The following is a 17,463-nucleotide window of genomic DNA, read 5'->3' on the forward strand; positions in this document are numbered from 1 at the left end:
TAACGTTTATCTGACATCATCATGCACACTGCATCTTATCTCGGTTAACCTCAGAACAAGCAAGTCCCGCCAATTGAGATGGAAATAATACAAATAGGCCTAGTTCGACCATTCGTAATCCTGTCTATTCATTTAAGATAGGCCTACTTATAACAGAGATTGATCACATAGTGGGTATGGTACGATACAAAATACTGTTAATACTGTTCAATGAAATGGCGACCATACATAGTAGGTATTTTAAGCCAAGTATGAATGGAGATGAGTGTAGGATGAGTGGCGCGATCTTGTAGTCTTGTTAGTGACTGAGGCCAACCAAAAGCGAATAAAATTAATAATAATAATGAATAAATATGTATATCATGCGATTAAGTAATGAACGTCGTTTGAAAGACAAAACGTAAGTTCTTCCACGTTCAGCATAACGTTTATTCTCAAATATATTGATTTAACTCAAACTGCGTCCTACACCTAGTTTTCAATTTTCATGGTCCACAGGAGGCAAAACACTATCTGTTCAAATTATTGTACATTTGTTTATGTGCTTGGACTTGTTAAATACAAGTGTGTTAAGTTTCAAGACTGATTATTTCCCATGTAACTGAGCGTTTCCATAACGTTTACGTGGCCATGGCCGGCTTAACAGTTAACAGACGCGCGCCATTGAGAGTTATTAGGAACCACAATGTACTTAGTGGTAAACAGCGTTTTCAATGTTACGGAGCAGCCATGTCACACACACACAAACATATCTTTCCCACAACGTATGATAGGACAAGTTTAATAGGCTAAACTTACAGACTTTGTAACTTTAATTGGAATAGAGGTTAAAGTAAAAGCCAAATTTACACTTCTTAATCAAACTTTAATCTAATTACACAAAGGTACAAATGGTTTTAATATTTATATTTACAACTAACCATATTGATTTATGTAAAAAATCTTACTTCAAGGAACAAAATTTTTTCACTTATTGATATAGCTACATCAAAATTGTATTCTGTAAAACCGCTGATTGGATAAAACACATAATTAAGACAGAAAATGTTGTGTATTGAATATTTTCCCCCTTCTTCTTTCTACATGTTGATAAAAAGTTTTGTTATAACTTTAGATTCTCTCTAAGACGCGACACAGAAGTAGAGTCTGGACTCCACTTGGTCTAGACTCTACTTCCGTGTCGCCTCTAGACTCTACTTCCGTGTCGCCCGCCACTCATCCAATCGGTAATAGTTATTGTCCATTTTTACGTGTTTTGAAAAATATGACTCAATGTTTATAAAAAATCTACGTGTTCGCACAAACGAAATGAAGATGACGACGTTCGCCTGAAGATGATCCAGTGAGGATCGAAACCGGTTGCCTTTCAAGATCATAAGGGTCACTTGACAGCAGGTAACTGCACTAGTAAACATATTGATCAACGATTCACAGGCTTAACTCTGACAAAATTAAGCTAAATTATTAACTATGGATGATTACTGCAAATTTTTGAATCCAAAACTTGTTGACGAGATAAAAGAGACAATTGTTTAAGTCGTACATATGCCTAATTTTTTAAAAGATTTTGTACAGAAGTGGGATACTATTTTTGGATCCAGCTTCAGGCCAGAACTTAAATAAAAACTTGCAAAATGTCTGAAGGATTTCTGTAAACAACAATCTTTCAAGCTAAGTGATAGAATCAATGAATATCTATTGATGTCATTGTAAAAAAAACTGTTTACCTGGAGAGAGCCCTGGGGCTGGAGCAGCTTGTGTGCCTCTGGTGCAGATGGAGGAACAACTTTCTCCTACCAGGAGTAGTAGGAAAACTGAAGGAGTATTTTCAACTTCAAACCAAGGAAAAAGAACTCTGCTGTTTTGGACATGAAGATTCCTCAGTCCAAGCTAGAACCATGCAGAATGGAAACCCTCAAATGGGCCAGCATGTTCAAAAGGTAGGAGTCAAGCAGAGACTTAAGTTGTTCCTCCATCTGCACCAGAGACACACAAGTTGCTCCAGTAGTGCAACTGATATGACAGAGTTCAAAAAGAGAATTCAAGATTAGGAACAACTGAATATGACTTTGAAGAAACAAAAGCTGAACTCTGTGAGATCATGGAAGAGTGTAATTTTGCTCCATTCAATCAACAGCTATTTGTATTTGGCCAAGCTCATCTTTTGACGACTAAAAAATTAAAGTTATTACATTAAATGTTTAGTTGTCATAAGAAGATGAGCTTGGCCGAATACAAATAGCTGTCGATTGAATGGAGCAAAATTACACTCTTCCATGACCTCACAGAGTTCAGCTTTTGCTTCTTCAAAGTCATCCTCCATTCAATCAACAGCTATTTGTATTGGGCCAAGCTCATTTTCTTATGACAACTACAAATTTAAAGTTGAAGAACAGAGGGAGGAAGTTAAGCCGTTCCACGCCAAATGAGTATCCGAAGAAGTCCTCAATATTCACAAACTTGGGATTGAAACTAATCTAAATATATGTACATCAAAACTACGAAAAAATTTTTTATAGCACACAAATATCTAAATTTAAAGATAAAAACAAAATGTATAACATAAAAACTAGGAGTATTTAGCCATAGTGCATGTGCACTTAACGCTTATCACTTATTTGTCAACGTCTATACAAAGCAGTAATTTTGCAGGCGCCACAAAAGAGATCAGTTTGCCTTGATTTTCGCTCCACCTTGCAAGCTTTTCAGTACATTGGCAATGTTTTGGAGAATCAGCTGATAATACTTGTGTAGAAGTCCATGATGACTCAACCCGGGCAGTAGCAAAACAGCTGTAACTGTAAAGAGAAAAGCATCAGCACTAGTGTTCAACACAAGACACTTAACACTACTTAATCAATGTTACGACGAGAAGCAACTCACCTATTAGATACGTGAGAAGGAGGTTGTTGACTTTGTTGCCAATATATGCGAGGAGAGTCAGAGAGAAGATGGTAACAGAGTAGTACTGTAACATAAAGAAAAGAATATATTACCGTCCAGCTTAAACAGATTGTTGGCCAAATGCTCTTCACCAACATTAGGTGGATTTCAGCAAAACTCTTAAATATTTTTGCTCATAACATTAGCTTAATAAGTTCCGTGATAACCGGCCGCAGTTAGGAACTAGTATAAATGCTGATAAGAGCAAACAAATATTTAAATTCTATTCTATCCAACAAAAAAACCAAGGTGTAATTTAATACACTGCTTTCCAGTGTTTGACAAGAAATAAACAGATATAGCACGGGACAGTTGCTAACAGGGGAAGTGAAAACCATTACAAATTCCATTGGCAAGGAATACTTTGGACAAAAAGTGTAAATAATTTATCAGTTGTTACAATGCAATGTAACTGACCAATTTGGGACTGGTGAGCTTGAGGTCCTTGAAGGCGACCAACTGATGAGTGGCAGTCGCGTACGTCTGGACCAGGGTGCGGCAGATGTTCTCAAACTGTTTCTCCTGAGCGCCAGTCCACAACGCAGGGTTGTACATTGTAGCGCTCAGCGTAGGCACCAGGTAGTCCAGCAGTGTTACCAGCAATCCTGCACAGCTGACAGCACTCAGTAGTGACGGCTCTGCCAACCATAGTAGCCTGTAAGATAAGACAATTATTGAACTAGCATTCTGTACTGTAGAACCTCCACTCTCAAATAAATGGTTTAAAGATACCTTGAATTTGTTGCTAAACAAGATCCTCTTAGAATATCAAATCTTAATAGGTGTTACTTATAAGTATAAGTATACCACAAAAGCCAACCATTTTTTGATTTTATTTATTTATTTTTTAACGTTTTTCAAGGGAAACAGTCCAAACCGTGGTCTTGTTACCATCTACTATTTTGTATACATTTTTGTTAGATTGTATAATTAATTGATATCAAAAGGTGGCTTGGTCAGTAGCCAGGGTGGCCACAGAACTCCTGGAATAAATTCACACAATTTCCCGAATAGCAAAACCTGGGTTTCCTCAAATAGTAGTCAAATAGTAATTTAGAATCAGAATACTTTATTCTTGAACATAGAGTACAGAATAGGCGTCAAACATTACAGAGATTTAATTATAAAACAGCATAAAGTTGTTGGGCTTTGAGGCGCTGTCGGTAGTGATGGTTATTGTTATTATTACTATGAGGGTTGTTTAGTCCTCACTGGAACATCAACATCGGTGATGTTCTCCAGTTCATGAACTCCTCAACTGTGTAGAATGGTCTCTCCACAAGCCAAGCTGATAAGCGTTGTCTGGTGCTGCTTATGCTGGGGCCTTTTATTGTCTCTGGTAGCAGGTTCAGGAACTTCACTCCCATGTAGGAAGGCTTGTCTTCAAAAAGAGTTAGATGATGGACTGGAAGTGTGTAATTCATAGCCTGTCGGGTGTTATGGCTGTGCCTATCCATACCTAGTTGGAGCTGTAGCCTGCTTGCGTGAGTAGCCACAGCTAGGATGTACAGGCTTGTATTAGGATTTTTAGCTCACGGAATTTCGGTCTGTGACTTTCTCTCTGCTTGTCCATGTCTGCTAATATTCTTACTGCTTTTTTCTGGTGGATAAGCACACGTTGGAGGTTGGTTGCCAATGAGTTTCCCCATACTTCCATTTAGTAAAGCTTTTACTAGGGTGTCTGCGAAACCCTGATTTTTCAGGCCGGGTCGGGCTTACAGTTGACCCGAGGGATCGGTATGTCCAGAATGATTATCGGGCCGAGCTCAGTTCTAATCAAGCCGACCCCAGATAGTGTTTGAGAAGATTTGTGAACAATGACAATGTCGCCATGACCATGGAAGATATTCTCGATTCAGCCATAACCGTGAAAGGTCAAGGTGTTCTCGATTTCACAATGATAGTGGATGTTGTCCACGATTTGGCTGTGACCCCACAGGATGTCTTTGATTTTCCCTCGACCACAGAAAATGCTTTTGAGTTTGCTGTGACTACAGAAGACATTAAGATTAATCCACCCCACCACGACAATGTTCATGAATTTGCCATGACAGCTGAAAATTTTCCGATCTTGCCTTGACTGTGGAAGATGTTGATGATTTCACAGTGACAGTGAAGATCTCTGGGTTCTCGGCTTCACCCTGACTGCAGAAGACATAAAAATTCACCTTCACCTGGGATTGATCCAGAATTCAGATTGAGATTTGAAGGCGAGCAGTGCTACCACTAGGTCACCTATACAATCACATATTGAGTACAAGTCTTCATCAAGACTCAGCAGGACGTTGCATCCCACAATGGAATTTCAAAAGGTAAATCCTACATACGATTTCTCAGAGTAAACATTCTTTTAATAAGATTTATAAGATGATAAGATAAGAGAAAGGTTCTGTTGATAAAACTCACATAAAAAGTATGGTAGATGCTCCAGCTAACACTCCAGGATACCAGTTTTTCTCCCAGAGTAACACAGAGTTCATTTGTAGGACGATCTCTCGCCAACCCTCTAGTTCTCTCTTCAACCTCTTCACATGATCCTGCAAAGATGCAAACCATTAAAAACTGCTCCAAATTCTGATATGTAAAAAACTGTCAGTAGCTCAAATCATTCTCAAATGTAAGATAGAAGGATATAGAAGGAAGATTCATTAGCATTAGAATTTTGACAAAGATAGTATAAAATGTAAGTGTAGGTCTAGTCTTCCTGTTAAGATTAGATTACCGATAAGTTGAACTACAATTAGGCTAAGTAGTTTGTATTTTACTACAGGTACTACTTTATCTTAGTGTATTCTAATCATGAGATGAAAAAACACAAAAATACTCTAACAAACAACTACATACAATAACGTTTCAAAACACGTTTTCGACATCTAGTAACTGATCAAGTGGCCTAAGCGCGACAGTTTATTTTTAAATCATAGGCATGTACATCACCAAAAAGCGTGGCGAAGCCGACTGGGTAAACACTCTCAACGTTTTATAATCTCATTTATTATCAACACAGTGGCATTTAATAATGTTTAAAAGAGTTTCACCCCAGACAGAAGTCCTAAGGCCTATTAAATTTGAACCTACCTGACAAAAAAAAAAAAAAAAAATGTGTAGGCCTAGATGTGAAATGTGTTTTTTTTTTTTCGATTAACCAAACTATTTAGCCTATCAAATCTTCAAATAAAAAACTAAGACCCTACAGGTAATGGGAATTAGGCTACATGAAGGCTATTTGATTTGTGTAATAAAGTGAAATGATTTTTTTTTATAAACAAAAATAATTAGCTTGTAAAATATATATAGGCCTAAATATACAGAAATTAGACTACAGGTAATGGGAATTGTCTGCCAATGGGTATGGCAATGGGAATTGGCGCAGGTAGATGGCCAACGGAACGTAATGGAGCAGATGGTGGCAAGGATGAGTCTAGGTGTTGTCTGCTACATTGATTTACAGTGAAGATTTGTGAAGTTTTTAAAGTTTAATTTTGGTGTGACTGGGACGGGTGGCGTCGTCCTGTAATCCAGCTACTAGGAGGTCACAAATTGTGGATATTTATAGGCATGCACTGTGGATGCGATACTCCCTGGTGTGGATTAACGTCCGCACGGGTGAGTACTACGACTATCCGCAGTACTATCCTGATAATTAGACCAATTTGTATATACCAATGAAAAAAGTGGTTTGGATTCCACTATTAACTATAGGTCACTTAGTCGCCATTAGCTGTAGGCTATGGGCTATTAATTTACAGCTGTGTCTAAGGAATATGTCAACCTTAGTCACTAACAAGACTACAACATCGCGCCACTCATCATACACTCATCTCCATTCATACTTGGCTTAAAATACCTACTTTGTATGGTCGCCATTTCAAAGAAAAGTATAAAGTGGCTTAGAATGTTTAAAAGTGTTTAAAATCTACGTAAAAGAGGTTTAGTACTGTATTTAAATATATCTAAAATTAACAAAACTGGGCCCCATTTTCATAAATATTTATAAAAAGTGGAAAACTAAAACTCACGTTTTTTTATTGCTGGAATTCACACGTTTCAGCTCTGAAAGTTTATAACCCTAACACTTTACTTGGTGCACCACATTATAACAAACTGATTTAAAACTGAAGTTTCATTTCAATCCAATCATTATATTTCTAAAAAGTTTAACCACACTCACTGAAATAAATTTTAACTTTTGGTTAACTGAGAGACAGGAAATAGTAGTACCAGTTTGACTCTGGATGTGTCTACTTCATGTTTCAACAAATTATCATGTAGAGCTCCCCACCACCCACCCCACCCAACAGAGAACTCACACAACGGATACTCAACAACAGATACTGGCGTATTGTTGGAGTGTGTTTGGTAGGTTGTGCTCTATCAGTGAACTTTGTACCTACACTGGCCGCTTGTCAAACCACCTTCTGTATGTCCTTCTGTTTACAAACAAACTGATTAAGCAGCATTGTTGCTGCCATATACAGTAGGACCTCAATATCTCGAATCTGAAGGGGTTATGATCAAAATTCGAGTTATCAAGTTTTTCAAGTTAGTGAGGTTCGAGTTATGAAGGTTCCATATGAAAAAGTTCGAGATACTGAGGTGTTGGGGTCTGACAGTGATGTTACGTCATGGCCTTTATAACTCGACTTATACATGTTAAACCTTAATAATCGAACTCAAACTGTATTAATACGTAACTTACTGAAGAGTAACTTTGGAAGCAAAATAAAACAATTTGAATGCACATAAAGTACTGTATTTATTATTTGGCAATAAGTTTGATAAAGTACATAAAAAACATGTTAAATGACAAAAAAAATAGTTTAAATACTGTACAAAACAATAATACAGTATATATCATCCATACACGGAACTACATTTACTGTGTATAATGTTTGATTAAAGCAAACGTTAGTCAACCTCTTTATATGTACTGTAAAAACAAGCTAGGTACTGTAACAACAAAAATACTGAATAGGTACAATACTGTACATACAAAAAGTATGTAGACTGTAGAGAGTAATATTTAAAGGGAAAATTCTAGTGTGATTAAAATAATAAACAAAATGCATCGTAATGTAGTTAAGTACTGAATCTACTTTGGCAAAACGGGTAAACTACACTGACTACAGTGCCTAGCCAAACAGACACGGGAAGCAAACACAGGAAGTTTGATTTTCACGTCTCGACAGGAATCACAACTGACTTGCACTGTTATTCAAACTTCGAATTATTGAGGCACATTCATGCGAACTTCGACTTATAAAGGTAAACTTCGAGTTACTGAGGCTCGATGACGGGAAAATTCGAGTTATAGAGGTAGAATGTTACTGTTCAAAAGTTGTTAAAATTTGACTTATTGAGGTTAAATATTTAGAAACTTCGACTTATAAAGGTACTTTTAACATTATGATTAATGTGGATTTCAAGGGGATTTAAAAAAAATCGAGATATTGAGGTTCTACTGTACTCTTGTTATCTCTATACTACAGTCACGTTTAAGCAGCAGCTGTTTACTTCTTTGTTTGTTGTTTGAAACTGGAATTACAATACTGAAGGAACTATTATTTTCAACAAATATTGCCATTAAAAAGTTACTACTGGTGGTGAATTGAGTAGCCACTTATTTTTTAAAGCTACCAACACCATTGGATATGTAATATACTGTAGTTTTAAATTCAAGCCTGCTTTAATAAAAGCCTTTGGGGAATAAAGTTTTTATTAATATTTTATTGTTTGCACTCTAAATTTGGAAAAGATAATTTTGTTTTGGGTTTGTTATTTGTTCATGTAGGCTACATTAGAACTGAATATAAACTGTAATGTAAATAAAACAATTTTCTCTGGATGGAAGAGGGCTGAGGTCTTAGTAGGATACTGGGATAATTGATGTTTAATCATCACATCACTGAGGGGTAAGGTTTTTTGTTTGAAAAAAGTGTTACTATATCCAAGTTTCTAGAAGACCATAAACTTAATTTACAAATTGAAGATTTTATTTTAACTTTAGTTAACAGATGATGCTATTGAACACTACTTCCAGTAGGCCTAATTATCCTCCAAAATAATCTCAAATTAAAGTTTTTTTTTATCATAAAACCAATTATTTCTCAAGTCATAAAATGTCTGAAAGATATTCACTTTTTACTTCAAGGTTCCGTTTTTACTGATGAATCTTATGTTTTGATACCAGTGAATGATTCGCCTGCTGTGGATAAGCCGGGAGGCTCAGGCTCGCCTTGGAGTCTTTTGTTGTATATAAAGGATGTAAATTTGTATATTTTTATTCATTGAACGGGTAGAAACTAAGCACATGCACTGCAAATCGCAAACTCCTTACAGAAATACTTTGGGGTCCTTAAAAACTGTAATATCTCAGTATCTGTAATAACCTAACTTAACGTAACCTACCCATGCGGGGCTCGAATTATATGTTTCTTGTTTTCTGAGAACATCCTTATGACCGTAACTTTGGGGTTGACCAAGTAATTAATCAGAATTACCAAAATTTGAAAGATTGAGATAGGTACTCTACGGAGTACGGACTGAGCTATTATTTTGAATGGGTACAGTTTCTTAACTGGGCTATGCTAATATCGATCGAAACTATCGAATTGAAAATATTGATTAATAATCCACTAGGGGAAACCCGTCGAAATCGACGGTTACTCTTGGGGTTTTATGTAACTTAAGCTAACTGCGATGATAGAGTGAAAATCTTAGTTAAATTAAGGGGAGGATAAGCATTAATAATGAATATGAGATTGTGTAACTAGGCCTACCTTCAAAAACGTGGTTGGCTTTAGGTTGCCCAAAAGGTTTTCCAGGAGTCTTATAATTGTTTCTTGTTCATCAGTTTTGTTCATGTTAAAGCCACTTTTACTATATGGGAATAGGATTTCATATAATCGGTCTGTCATCTTACGGGAAGAGACTATATTACTAATAGCTGGTTACATCTGCTTTAGGAAAATCATTCAGACCGTAATTGGATTGCATAAGTGAATCACCATCTTTGGTCATAAAATGCAGAATTTCGTCAGAAATTAGCCTAAATCAGTTTTTTGTATTTGATAAAAATATCTGATTCTCCAGAAGGCATAAACATTCTTACTTCGATCCAAGAAATTCGAATTCCTTCTCCAATTTAATTATCCTGTACTTATTTGCTAATTGATTAACTTCTGGCGTAGTTTTACATTGGCCGTATCAATCACATAAAGTTGTGCATTTTAAGGATGGGATGGACCATAATTGTAGTGAATTTGACCACAAATCTTAAACATTTGCTGAACCATATCCATAACCTAGTCCGGCTTGGTTGACAACAAATTATGCAAATGAGATGAGATGTAAAGGCACTGTTGTATTTCCGAATGTTTTGTATGTAGTGAGGTTTATATGCATTGTTCGACCTAGCTAGATAGCCTATGTACATCAAAGTAAAAACCCTTCCCCCCTTTTTTAATATATTAACTGCCATTAATTCACCTACTGCACCAAACCATAGATTAAACCTACTCCGTGCATAATCTATTCCAAAACTTGGAACACAGCTCACATCCTCAATGTGCTCATCTACAAATGATTATTGAAAGTAGACAAAAAAAGCAAGTGCAAACCCCTACAATAAATATAAGCTAACCCGATAAGGAATAGTTAAATCTGTTCCTTTGAAATTGATAAATCCAACTGATTTTGTAATATAATTTTTTTTAAGTGCTTAATGCTTTAGCATAGATTTTTGTTCAAAAAATTTAAAACATAGGCCCTAGGCTATCATAAATTCATCATTTTGTTCAAACTATAAAAAGCTTGCGATGCAGTGAAGAATCAATTTAAAAATCATAAATAATAATGTAAACATTTAATTTTGACAGTTTCAGTAGCCTAAATGCTCATAACACTTGACCTTTTAAATACAATTTTAAAATTAACAGCTGGTTCATTAATAGTGTAAAATTATACATATGGTCATATTATAAACAAATCTGCTGAGGGGACTTTAAAGGCCTCTAGGGCAGACCCCCAAGGGAATTTACCTCGTTTATCTTTTGATGGCTCATCTACAGACCAAGACCTTTCTTTAGAGACCCCTACCGAGTTTCTATGCCCAGCCGTTCTCTCAAATTAGCTGTCACAAAGAAAAACAGTTTCAAATAATTATATAGATATTTTTAAATAGGCCTATATCCATTAGGCTATAAAATTCATAACCTAACCTAAGTTAACCAACCAAACTTGCTGATAGTGAAAAAATTGCATAAAGGTTTACTAATCGAATCGATAGTTTCAATCGATATTAGCATAACCCAGTTAAGAAACTGTACCCTTTTGAATTAGGCCTAGGTACCGGTAGGGCATATCGAATGTTTTGATAATGAGTGTTTCAATTACCAAGAGTGGACTGTATAGCCTACCAAGTTAGAGCTTTTAGCTCAGAAAAAAAACTAGGTTTGAAGTAAAGCACATAAGTTAGCTACACTTGATTGATCGTGTTTTATTTTGTCTAGGCCTAGTTGTTTTTTCATGAAATTACTTGATAGAAGTCCCATAAAGATTCTAGATAACTAGGCCTGGGTTTTGACAACTTGTCAAAATACTTAATCGAATTGGTGCTGCTTAAACATTCCTAGATTAAAGACTTAAAATGCAGTATAGGGTCATCTAAAAAAAGGATGTTGGCTAGGATAAACATTTTCAAGGGTAAAGGTAAAGCAACTTAGCCTAGGCCTACTAACTGTATGAGCACAACAGTTTAATTTTACTTATCTAATGCAGATAAAAATGTTATTGCATTGATTAGGTACTCTACCTGTTCATTTCCAAATAGTGTGGCTTCTGACATCTTGTAGGTTGTGCTACAACAGTTTTGTTTCAATAAAGAATATTAAAACTATAAATACATATACAATTTAACGTATTTATTTTTTTCCCTGTACAAACGAAACGAGCACAAAATAAAGGAGACCTTGCCGTCAGACCGTCACCGCCCTTTTTTTCGTCTGTCTAGAAACGGGACAGCGGAATTTGAAATCGGAACAACGCTTCCCCCACTACTGCGCTGTGCCGAACGCTTCCGAATCTTACCGAGCAGTGCCGAACTTAAACGTCAAATTCAATGCTGTCTTTGCTGTCTGTCGCGTGGTCGCGTGGTGTACTTTTAATCGTTTTGGCTTGTCTTGTCAACAATGCATGTATGCCAGTGCTCAGTTTTGTGATAAGAGTTTTGTTAATCGGTGGGTTTTGTCTCGACACCTTCGTGAAATACACGAATTCATTGAGGGGGAAAAGTATAAGTATAAGTAAAAAATAAGTACTCATACTGTGAGTACTTATTTAGGCTACCTACGATACAAAACCAATGATAGATTTTAAAAGGTACAATAAAAGAACGTGTTAAATGGTTTGCACTGTAAACAAAAAAACGATCACAACAGTTACAAACCGAAAAATAGAAACAAATAGGAAAATTGAAATAAATATGAAGAATAGGGTAATTTTTTTAACATATTTTATCGAAATTATAATCAGGTAAATGGAAATTCACTAAGTCTATAAATTTGCTGCGGAAGGGGGATTATATTGCTGTTTACACAAAAATAAAAATAAACCTCATAAAACTCAGGATAATGGCTTGGCAATGATTATAGAATCTTAATTATTTCCTATATCCATGAATGATTTCTTTTACAACGAATTATTGCCTGTAAAATATTATTACAGCATTTCACAAATATTAGAACAGACTCAGTATAATATAGATCATAAACATAAACAAATGGTGTAACTGATGAAATTATATTAACATATTGTTTGACAGCTCCATTTAAGTAATGTTAAATAATGTTTACATTCGGGCTAGTGACATCATTATTTTGAATTTATAATCCTTACCCTCTCTGTTTTAATATTGGTGCAGTATTTAATATGTTTGAACCAGCTGTGTGGAGTGGACTTGTGAAATCAAAACTCATTTGACAGTTAGTTCTGCTTGTTTATATTTTTAAACTTTGTAGGTTTGTTCTTTGTTACCATGGATATACCCATCAATCAATATTTACTTTTAAATCTCTCACCTCAAATTTTTGAAAGCCCACTGGGCAGAGCCCTAGGACAATATCGAAGCGGGAATAGTTCTATATGTATCCTCGGAACTGTAGCTTCATGTGTGTGCAATTTGAGCCCAGTCGGTTCAGTAGTTTTTGCGTTATTGAGTAGTAGACAGACACACAAACACACACCATCTCATTTTTATATATTAGTATAGATTATACATTTTAATATTTTTTAAATTTAATTTATATAAATAAATGTTATCATATTTACTTATCGTTTAATTTAAAACAGATTGTAAATAAAACTTTGCAAAAAAAATATATTTAATAATTTGTAATCATTAGGTAATAATCAACCATCAATTATAAATTAAATGAAATTGTAACAGCTGACACATTCTTATTTTCTAAGTTAAAGTTCTTGTTCTTCACATTTTTTTACTTGCCTTGAATTTTCATAATTTGAGTATTTACTTGAACAGAAGTGAATAAGCATGAGTATTTACTTGTACTTCTAAAAAGCCTTTCCAAGGAAGTATATACCCTCATAAACCTATAAATTTGGTGTGAATAACCACCAGCAAATACTTGCCTAAAGAGTAAATACTTGTTTTTCAACTAGTTATCAATAACCCATGCTTGTTTAAATTTACTTGTTGATAAATGCATGTAACACATTCAGTATAGTGTAATACAATACACTTATTTAAATTATGTGTGACTCTAGTAATTTCCGCAAAATAATGCTTGGGTAATTGAAGATGGAACCTTTGTGGTATTCCTTCGTTATGTTCAAACTATTTTGTTGATGAAAATCCATCCACAAGTCTCAATAATGCAAAACCTTCACATTTTACATGTTTAAATGAAGGCCTTAGACCTTCAACAATATATATATATTTATCTATATTTATTTATTTAATATATATATATACTTGTACTGTATATAATGTTTACTTTAAAATGGAGTACATACTTGCAAGTATACCCTCATCTCCGATAGATCAGTGAGTATACCATCTCATTTAGGAAGTATTTACTTGCAAGTAAAGAGTCGCTTTTATTCACAAGAGATTACTTGAACGACGAATACTCGCAAGTATTTACTCACAAGTAAATACTTGCTGTACTTGTATTCACTCGGCCCAGTGGTATGCTAGTGAAATCTTTTACTGAAATAAAAGTTTTTGAACTTGAACACACACACTGACATCCCAGATATTTTCACAGAGATACTGGTACCTACAAACATAAACGTAGACCCATGCTGAGTAACTTGTGACACTGACAAACAAACAAAATAAACAAGTAGGCCTATAGAAAATTCACAATAAGATATTTCTCATTTAAAATAGCCAAATTTTTGTGTTCATTTTGTTGTTACAGTTTCCAAGATGAAGAAAATATGTTGTAAATAAATGTAAATATTATTTGTGTGTGTGAGTGTGTATCAATATATGTGTTAAATTGTTAGATTTTAAGAAAAATTTATTTTGAAGACCAGGAATTTTAACACGAGGTATGTTACTAGTTTTGAAATGTTCACAGCTGAAAATAGGCCTACCTGTTAGCTATAATTTAGAACGACATGGAATTAAACTTTTTCTTTCTATACTTTTGTTATTTAAACAGTGTAAACAACAATTAATAATAGTTAGGATTTTTATGTAATTCATCTTTATTTGGACTTATATAGTTTTTTGTAATTTTTTATAATTATTCTAGAAATTTTCAATTAACACATTTAGACTTATATTTAACATTAAACGGCTACTGTACTTTGTTCCCGTGTTCCCGCGTAATTTAAAACAGGCTCGGTGATGACAGAAACCCAGAAACCCGCGATCAGATGTTCAGTTCGGATTCCGCTGTCCCGTTTCTAGACAGACGAAGGTGGGCGGTGACGGTCTGACGGCAAGGTCTCGTCAAAATAACGGACAAGACAAAACGGACTTTATAAGTAAACACACAAAAAAAAACGTTCAGTCCAGTCTACACTTCAGTCAGACAATTAGACTGAGTTGAGTGAGTAGTGAGTGAGACTGTGGAAGTGGAATGGACTGGACTTGGAGGAGACTGGAGTCAACAGACAAAGGGAAGAAACCACGGCCGCCTTTAACTACAGGCCGCGGCCTGGTAGAATTCATGGTGGAAGGAAAAAACATAGGTGTGCTATTCCCACATATTCTGACGTCACTCGGATTGCAAACAAAAGATCATCTGATTGTAACTGTCAAATTAGTATGTATTTGTTTTTATTTGGTTGTTATTGTTTTTATAATAATAAAAACAATAACAACCAAATCAAAACAAACACATAATATACTAATTTGACAGTTACAATCAGGTGATCTTTTGTTTGCAATCCGAGTGACGTCAGAATATGTGGGAATAGCACACCTATGTTTTTTCCTTCCACCATGGGTAGAATTGGCAACATCGCAAGTGGTGTTGTTCAGTGACAGACGTCCCATAAGATAACATGGCAGACAGGTGACATCAGCTCATTAATTCGCACTTTATTGATTTAATTTTTAATTTATGAACAAAAATTTATTAAAATATTGAAAATAAAAAATACAGAATTGAAAATTGAAACAATATGAATTAAAATCTATATCTGTACATTTTTAAGCGGAGTCAATATTGTCATAGTCCAGTAGTAATCAATCTTTCGTAAATACACAAATACCATTAGTTGCTTCCAAAAAAATCAGCTGTTACAACACCACTTGCGACGTTGCCAGTTCGAAGGCCGCGGCCTGTAGTTAAAGGCGGCCGTGGAAGAAACACTGCCTTCACCCACTGAGCTATCCTTCACCTGGGTTTTCCTAGGCGCGTAGTTGGCGAGCGGAGAGAGGAACGCGGAGAGCGGACTCCACTTGTCTTAGGCAATTTAATGTTACCGTTTTCCTAGAAGCGGAGCGGAATGCCATGTTAATTTCAATTCCGCTCTCCGCGTTCCTCTCTCCGCCCGCCAACTCCGCGCCTAGGAAAACCCAGCTTTAGATATTTCTTCTATGATCAGAGGAAAATAGCAACGAGCATCATAGTTCAGAATATATATGTGAATTAGTGGCAATTTTTAACCCATAAAACAACAGAAAATCAGATTTTCACAAAACCGGCTCCGATGACCTTGATTGAAGCATTGATTATATACAGTGTGTAAATTAATGAAGCAAATCTGTATTTTTTAAGCCGAAATAGATAGAAACAAAGGTTCCATTATTTATTACACCAATAAAATTGTTTAACCCCTCAAACAGGGTAGGAGGTGACTTATTTTTTCAAATAATAGCAACCCCTATTGAGTGACCCATCATTTTGAAAGATTTGTCAAAAGAAATGCAATGACATAAACCCGAGGTGGATATCTCACCCCTAGCCAAAATGGTGGGTAATCCAAAATTTGAATTAGGCCTATGTGAAAATCACCAATTTCAATATGGATACAAATCTGTATTTTTTAACCAAAATTGATAAAAATATATTGTTTGTGGAATTGATGTTCACAAAAGATACACATTTTTTTACAACAAAAATGTTTTTCAAACCCTGTACCAGGGTAGGGGGCGATGGTGACTTTTTTAAATAACAACCCCTCATTTTTAAGGGTTTGTCAAAAGAATTACATTGATGCAAACCCGTATATATATTATATATTTCATCCCTAGCCTAAATGGCGGGTATTCCAAAGTTTTATGTATGTGAAAAACACCTATTTTGTAGGGCTCATAAAATTAATTTAATTTATTGAAAGCTTCAGAGGAAGGGATAAAAAAACAAATACAAAATTACCATGTTAATTTTATGGAGAATAATTTAACTGTTGTTGTTGTAGTTTACTTCTTTATAGATATATTTTATTTTTACAATTTCCTTATTTCATCCTATACTATTAACTCTTCTCTCTATTAACAACTCTTTCTCTCTCGTAGCAGCAAACCTAAGCACGTGGTATATAATACATTTGACTTGTTTATAGAAATATTTAAGAAAATATTCAAATTGAAATGTGCTTAGCCTGCAGGTTTGCTACAGTGGGGGCATTTTTGTTTATAAGAGACAATTGGTGTTGCGATGTGAGGCAGTCTGAAACTACTAAGAAATACTATTTGTCAGAAAGTTACTGGTTAGGCTGTACGATTGTATAAAAGGCTTTCCCTGATACTTATTACCGACAACTGATTACTCGTATGTTGTTTAGTTTTTTAAGTTTTTGATGAGTCACTGGTGGTATAGTGAAATACGAACGGAACAGCGATCCCATCCCACACTGCTTTTACCAATATCCCATGTTAATAGTCAATCCGAGTTTTTTAGTCATAAATCGACAATGGCAGAACGCGTTTAAACAGTTGCAAATAAGTCATGAGTCTCGTGATAGCGTAATGATTATGCACATTATCCACGATGGTGATTCGCGGAGGCATCACCATTGTCTTCAGCAAGCGCCATGAAA

General features: G+C 35.2%; 1 protein-coding gene across 1 annotated transcript; it reads right to left on the minus strand.

Moving 5' to 3' along the window:
- Nucleotides 1–854: 854 nt before the first annotated feature.
- On the minus strand, nucleotides 855–11,871 carry LOC129005378 (ADP-ribosylation factor-like protein 6-interacting protein 1). Its single transcript, XM_054434245.1, has 5 exons — nucleotides 11,756–11,871; nucleotides 5,350–5,480; nucleotides 3,361–3,598; nucleotides 2,884–2,968; nucleotides 855–2,798 (listed from the first exon to the last, which is right to left on the minus strand). The coding sequence occupies exons 1-5, from the start codon at nucleotides 11,786–11,788 to the stop codon at nucleotides 2,668–2,670; spliced, it is 618 nt and encodes a 205-aa protein (XP_054290220.1). The 5' UTR covers nucleotides 11,789–11,871; the 3' UTR covers nucleotides 855–2,667.
- Nucleotides 11,872–17,463: the final 5,592 nt, after the last annotated feature.

Source organism: Macrosteles quadrilineatus, unplaced genomic scaffold (genome assembly GCF_028750875.1).
Source record: "Macrosteles quadrilineatus isolate MER2022 unplaced genomic scaffold, UCM_ALF_1.0 Scaffold_20__1_contigs__length_2534061, whole genome shotgun sequence".
Classification (NCBI taxonomy): Eukaryota; Metazoa; Arthropoda; class Insecta; order Hemiptera; family Cicadellidae; genus Macrosteles; species Macrosteles quadrilineatus.